Source organism: Engraulis encrasicolus, chromosome 10, assembly GCF_034702125.1.
Source record: "Engraulis encrasicolus isolate BLACKSEA-1 chromosome 10, IST_EnEncr_1.0, whole genome shotgun sequence".
Classification (NCBI taxonomy): Eukaryota; Metazoa; Chordata; class Actinopteri; order Clupeiformes; family Engraulidae; genus Engraulis; species Engraulis encrasicolus.
Genome location: NC_085866.1, coordinates 42374143 through 42381642, shown reverse-complemented (window position 1 = coordinate 42381642; position 7500 = coordinate 42374143). Strand labels below are relative to the sequence as shown.

General features: G+C 47.1%; 1 protein-coding gene across 1 annotated transcript in view; it reads left to right on the top strand.

Annotated features, from left to right (window-relative positions):
• LOC134457469 (ERC protein 2) overlaps positions 1–7500 on the top strand; it is a 464874-nt gene that overhangs the window by 404820 nt on the left and 52554 nt on the right. The window contains exon 16 of the mRNA XM_063209477.1: positions 6562–6732. Coding sequence (XP_063065547.1) covers positions 6562–6732 — 171 coding nt within the window. The remainder of the gene's footprint in view (positions 1–6561; positions 6733–7500) is intronic.

Here is a 7500-nt window from a genome sequence, read left to right as displayed (position 1 = left end):
CGGAGGATTAGGAGACATCGAAGGCGAAGGAGGAGGTAGAAGAGGAGGAGGATGAGATGAATGGAGGAAGAGAGGGAGGGAGGCATAGGAGGGAGTGAAGGAGGAGGAGGGAGTAAGAGGGGGAAGTGAAAGGATGACCAGGAAGAGGAGGAGGAGAGGGAAGATGGAGAAGCAGAGGGAGGGAGGATGAGGTGGGAGTGAAAGGAGGAGGTAGAGGAGGAGGAGAGTCAGGGAGGAAGAGGGGCGAGGGAAAGAGGAGGAGAGGGAGTGCTTGAGGAGGAAGAGGCCATATTTTATTCTGGCTGTGAAAGGGGGGGAGCTCCACGTCTGCTGGAGAGAGTGACCTCAGGAGCACCCCAATCAGCCTGCCCTGGCAACCACAGAGGAACACGCAGAAACTTTACCTTCTCTCTTCGCACTTTCTCTCTCTCTCTCTCTCCGCGCTCTCTCTCTCTCTCTCTCTCTCTCTCTCTCTCTCTCTCTCTCTCTCTCTCTCTCTCTCTTTCTCTCTCTCTCTCTCTCTCCCTCTGATGTGGTTGAAAGATGTCATGATGGAAAAAGGAGAAAAGTTGATTGGCAGATGAATGCACCGTAATATTTCTCTCTCTCTCTCTCTCTCTCTCTCTCTCTCTCTCTCTCTCTCTCTCTCTCTCTCTCTCTCTCTCTCTCTCTCTTTTTTTCAGTCTTTCTTCTCAATGTGTAACAGTATAACTGTATGTGGCACAGTGTTAGAATGATGTTCACGTGTGTGTGTGTGAGTGCGTGCGTGCGTGTGCCGGCCGTATGTACGCCGTATGTACTTTACAGTACAGTGTGTATGCAGGTACGTGTCTATCTCTGTAGTGTGTGAACGTTAGGCAGGCAGGCAGGTGTGTTAAGCTGCCAGTATGCAGACAGGTGGGCCACACAACCGGCTGCGTGCCCCACTCATTCATCAGAGCGCCTGCTAGCCGTGTTTGTGGTTCTGCTCATTAACCCGCCTAACAGAGCGGCCACTTCAGAGGCCCTTCCAGCCAAGCCAGGCCAGGCCATCCAGCCAACCAGCCACCCTCAGCACCTGGTGCCTGTACCCAGGCCCGCCGTCAGGGAGGACAAAGGGGAATGTTGTCCTGGGCCCATGGAGATAGGGAGCCCAGAATTGGGTCCCATTTACATTGCATGTATTGGGTAGGGGGCCCTTTCAGATGACTTTGTCCTGGGCCCAGCAAAAGCTGTCAGCAGCCCTGCCTCTACGCACACACACACACACACACACACACACACACACCGACCATGGATGTGCAGACAGGCGCACATATGCATGCATGCATGCAAGCGCTAACACAAAAGCTCACACATGCACGCATGTACACACACACACACACACACATGATCACATGCTCACAGACACAGATACACACGCATGCATGCACAGACACAAACACATGCACGCCTGCATGCACACATACACGCACGCACGTACACACACACACACACACACACACACACACACACACACACACACACACACACACACACACTCACACTCACACTCACACTCACACTCACACTCATACACACACACACCCATGGGCACACTCTCTCTCTTACACATATACATACACACCCTTAGTCAGACACACACACACACACACTCGCTCCCACAACCACACACTTACAAATGGGGCCAGTCCACCAACAATGTTCTCTGACACAATCTGATAAGTTGAAAATATTGCGCTAGACTGACAAATGCTCTTAGGTCAGTGTCATGATACAAATCGGTATGTACTTATCAGAAACATGGCATTTGCAGATCTGACGGAACCCTCTTATGGTCATGTTATCGGACCTATATTTTTTCGCCTTCGTAACGCCGTGTTTATACTATTAAGTGTAATATTACTCACCAGATAATGAAGATTTACAGCGCGCTTCGTATAATGGCACCCACGGCTGTGAAAGTATGAAGCCATGGTGAGCCGCAATCCTTCCTTACATCATATAATAATAACAAGTTAGGCTCTATACAGTACACATAATGGAATGAAACATAATCTTTGAGCCATCCATTTTTGAAGCGCCACTTGTACTTGACAGTTGAAGTTGATTTAATCAAAGTTTCATCTTAAATATCTTAACTCCCAAAACCACAGAGGTTATTTTGGCTCAGTAGGCGTGCATTGTTTCCGTTTAAAAGCCAACGCTCTCATGTTTAAACTATATTTACTGCATGTCTATACCGATCTATTTCATTGAGTATCCTACAGTTGGGGTGGTTGGTTGGTAAAGTATGTAGCCTCTTAGTGCAGATAGGGTCGCCGGCGGGCCTATTCGCTATTTGCTAAAAATACTCAACTACATCATAACAACATTGCTATGACATTACGGACATCCTTAAGTAACAGATTAAGAATTAGCCATTACAATTTTGGTGACAGAGGCTCTGCGCTAAGGGGTTAAAACAAAACTCAAACAGAGTGGTTAGCTGTGGCACATACTACTAAAGTAGACACCATATACCAGAAGTGGGCTAACTCAGGCCCGGGGACCACATGCGACCCTCAGAGCCATTTCCTCTGAACCGCAGAACCTTCACAACACCACTTTTAAATCACAATTAATACTCTCATCTAACATTCTTGAAACTCCTCGGGGTCTTGTAGGTGTGAGATAAAACTGCTTAGGGGCTTTTATGCCTTTATTTGATAGGACGGTGTGAGATAGTAACAGCAAGTGATTGAGAGAGAGAGACAGCGGAGGATCAGGAAATGATTCCGGGTCTGACTCGAACCCAGGTCCCCCGACGCAACAGTGAATGCCCCAACCGTTTGAGCCGGGGCCGACCTTTCATTTTTAAAATCAGTTCTTGTTGTACTTTGCAGATGTCACCTTGTTAGTGTACTCAATTTTAAATCTTACTCCAAACCCCCCAAAACCGTGGAAAGGTTATTTCGGCCCAGAAACCATAGGTAGTAGTTTCCACATAACAGCACACATGACGGGGTCCTTTTGTATTTTTTATTCAACTCTCAGGCTTGAGGAGTGGATGAAAAGTTGTCTCGCAGCAGGTCTCCGCACATCTTCACCCAGGAGTGTTCATTACATGCGTCATCGTCCGACTGTCAGGAAGTTCCTGGCTGGCTTGTCATCTCCATAACGACTGCTCTGTCATTACTGTAACTGCACATGTCATCACACCAGTGCGCCAATAACACACGGACCTCGTCACTACACAAAGATGTCAAGGCCTCGTTCCCCTCCTCCTCTGTCTGTCTGTCTTCTCTCTCTCTCTCTTTCTCTCTCTTTCTCTCTCTCTCTCTCCCCTCTTCTTTTTCTCTCTTTCTCCTTATTTCTCCTTTTCTTTTCTCTCTCTATCTCTCTCTCTCTCTCTCTCTCTCTGTCTCCTCTGTCTCTTTGTCTCACTCTGTTTTCTTCCTCTTCTCTCTATCTCTGTGTTCCATCTCTATCAATTCAGTTCATCTCTCTCTCTCTCGCTCTCCATTTCTCTTTCTTTCTCGCCATCCTGCACTTTTTTCCTCTTCCTCTCTTCCGTTCTCTCACTTCATCTCCCTCTCCCCCTGTCTTCCTGATTCACTGTTCTGTGTTCCCCAGTTCCTGCTCCAGCCCCACTGTGAGCTTTATAGGTGGCTTTCATCATCTCTTCCTGGGTCTGTCTGCGCTGGTTCTCAGACACACACACACACACACACACACACACACACACACACACACACACACACAAAGACACACACACACATACGCACACACACACACACACACACACACACATACACACACACACACACACACACACACACACACACACACACACACACACACACACACACACACATACACACACACACACACACACACACACACACAAAGACACAGACAAACACACAAAGACACAGACAAACACACAAAGACACAGACAAACACACAAAGACACAGACGGAGACACGCACATGCATACAGGCACGCACACACACATACAGTACAAACACAGACACATATGCATGCACACACACACACACACACACACACACACACACACACACACACACACACACACACACACACACACACACACACACACACACACACACACACACACACACACACACACACACACACACACACACACACAAAGAATATATCTTGAGATCCTCTGCTGTGGTTTCCACTGCCATATTTTTGTGTTTTTTCCTTCCCCCCATGAGCTAAGCTGAGCCGCTACCCTAGTTGGGGTTGCTCCAGGATTCCTCCGACACGGAGAAGACATTTTTTTTTTCTGCACCGCCTCATACTCAACATGTCATTTAGCACTTAGCTGTCATGTCAATTCATGCAGTATTAACTTTAATAGTTATCCGAGGTCCCCATTACACTGTCCAGTCCAGTGAACATATGGACTCCCTTTGCTCTAAGTACATCTCTCCCGCAAAAAAAAAACGTCTACGCCATCCCCCAAACACCACCCACACCCCACCGCTCCCTAACCCCATGTAAGTGGTTCCTTCTACATCACGTTCGTGCTGCTGAATCCCGAAACCCTGTGCCAAGGAGTGGTAGTAGTAGTCGTGTTGCAGTATGTTTCAGGGGTGGCCTGGGTATTGTCGCGTGTAATAAGCTTTAATAGCAGCGACTTTAATGGTCACTGGTGGATGGGCCAGACTGGGCACGGCCTGAGGACACGACTGTGACTGGCGCGTAAGCTGTAGCGTAGCACAGCGTATCATAGGTGTTTGGTGAGCAGTAAACGGCAAGTTCTGCGTGTGAGCGTTGCCATAAAGAGAGCGCTACGGCTTGTTGTAATGGAATATCGCAGCATATTATTCTTTTTTCGTACAACTTAGGCGGTTACTGGGTCCTCTGTCGGCTGTGAGAAAGTGGGTTACATAATGGCCCGAACTGGGTTGTGCACACATACATCTTTCTGTGACTGAGCAGGATTTCAGTCGCATACTTGGAGGCATAGCTCCCTGATGGCTCACTGATGGCTTAATGATTAAAGTTAAGCCCTTGATTGCTCTGTGATAATGTGTGTGTGTGTGTGTGTGTGTGTGTGTGTGTGTGTGTGTGTGTGTGTGTGTGTGTGTGTGTGTGTGTGTGTCTGTGTGTGTGTGTGTGTGTGTGTGTCTGTGTCTGTGTCTGTGTCTGTGTCTGTGTGTGTGTGTGTGTGTGTGTGTGTGTGTGTGTGTGTGTGTGTGTGTTTGAGTGTCTATCTGAGATAAAGGGACAGAGACGAAAGAGAGGAAGTGTGTGTGGGGGGGGACTGTGTATCTAAGAGAGAAAGAGGGAGAGAGACTGGGAGACAGAGAGAGTCTGTGAGAGAGACAGTGTGTGTGTGTGTGTGTATGTGCGTGTGCGTGTGCGTGTGTGTTTATGTGTGTGTGTGTGGCTGGATGTATGTCAAAAGGTTATCTCCTGTTGAAGTATGCCATAAAGTATGCAACACACAAAAGCAAGCGAGCGAGCGACCCAGAACTCCCGAGTGGAGCGCATATTTCTGGGCAATTTTAATCAATTTTAATCATTGATAGAGAAAATCACCCTCATTAATCAACCTGAAAGGGGCCCACTACCCATAATGCCATGCGGCTGGGCGGGTGATCCCGCATGAAAGGGGTGTCCATCACTTTTTTCCTCCTCCCCATGACAGGAATACTTTAATCCAATTACTGCACAATCTGGACCCAAAGTGTGACGTCCAACAGAATTATGTTATTTTGGCTGGATGCAGCATCTGGTGCCGACAAAGCACTTATTCTACTCCTTCATCTCCTCTATTCACCACCACCTCTCTCTCCCTCTCTTTCTTCTTTATCTTCTCGTTCACTCCACCTCTCTGTATTTCTCACTCCATCTCCGTCTGTCTTTCTTCCTGTCTCTCTTCCATTCTCTCTCTTCCACTCTCTCTCTCTTTCTTTCTCTCTCTCTCTCTATCTCTCTCTCTCTCTCTCTCTCTCTCTCTCTCTCTCTCTCTCTCTCTCTCTCTCCCTCTCTCTCTCCTTCAGAAATTCCCCTTAGTCTGCATGTCTGAGTCTGGGATGTAATCAGGACAGTCTGATGGGTGTCCACAGTCAACCCTATTGCATAGCTTTCATGCTAACTGTGCCACTCACTCGCTGGTAATGATGATGTTGGAATAGCAGTCGTGATCATGATGATTACAATGCTGAATTGCATTCTTTTCTTCTTTGGGCAGTTACCTGATTGTGAGTGATTGAATGCCATTGTGCTGAATGCATTGTGGGATGATGATGATGATGATGATGATGATGATGATGATGATGATGATGATGATAGGGCAGCTGTGGTCTAACGGTTAGGCTGTCCGTTTTTGGTGTCAGAAAGTTGCTGGTTCAAGTGCCCCACATAGTTTTAGGGTGTGTAACTAATACCCTGTACCTAAATACCTATAAATCTCTTTGGATGAAATTGTCTGCTGTATGTGCAATGTAATGTGGTATTATGATGATGGTGATGATAAGAACAACAATGATGACAATGATGTTGATGACGACAACGATGACGATGATTCTGATGATGATTCTGATTCTTTCTCTTGTCAAGCAGACACAGAGCAGGATGAAGCTCATTGCTGACAACTACGATGACGGCCACCATCCTCCCCACCCTCACCCTCATCATCCTCCGCACCACCCAGGACATCCTGGTCACCACAGGGGCCCACCGCGAGGTCCTGCCCAGCCAGCCGTCAACCACCGACCCTCCCCAGACCAGGTTTGTGAAACCCCCTCCATCCTACTCAACAGATAATCTCCAGCCCACATGCATTTATTAAGGTTACCCTCCCTGTCTATCGTAAATGATAGCACTTTATATTAGTGACCCTTTTTCAATAAATGACGTATAGGTGTCAACACAGTGTATAACATTATGTCCTTCCTACACTATTGTATAGAGCTAGGGTTATGGTTAGATATGCACAGCGTAAACACTAATAATTACATAGCAAATAAGCACAGGTTAAAAAATAATATTTGGGTCAATCTCGAAAATAAATAAAGTATAGAAGAGTGTTCCCATGTTGTTTTTTGTATAGTTAGATATTGATTTCCCCTGTATTTGTGAGAGCGTTAAGCAAGTGGGGAGAGAGAGACGGGGAAGGGTCGGCAAAGGATACGGGTCGCCGGTGTAGCAGTGCAGTGCCCTGCCGCCTGAGCCACGGCAGTGGCCTGTGGGAGTGTTTGTGAACGGTGTGCAAAGTGCATGCAAGTCAGGAAGTTAATTGCATTCAGCAGTTCTCATTTATTCTCACCGCCCCAGAAACGCAATTTTTGCAAACACACACTCACTGTTGACATCACACTATGCTACAAACCTTATTCAGTGTGGAAACTCATTTTCATGCTGCTGAAGGAACAGCAAGAGGAGAATTTGCCTTGCGGTGAAATAGCATGCCTGTTTCAGATCATCATGCTAATCTATTTTCAGTGCAGCCCAACAATGAATATTATGAGCAGAGCAAATAAGCATGCAAGAGGCCCC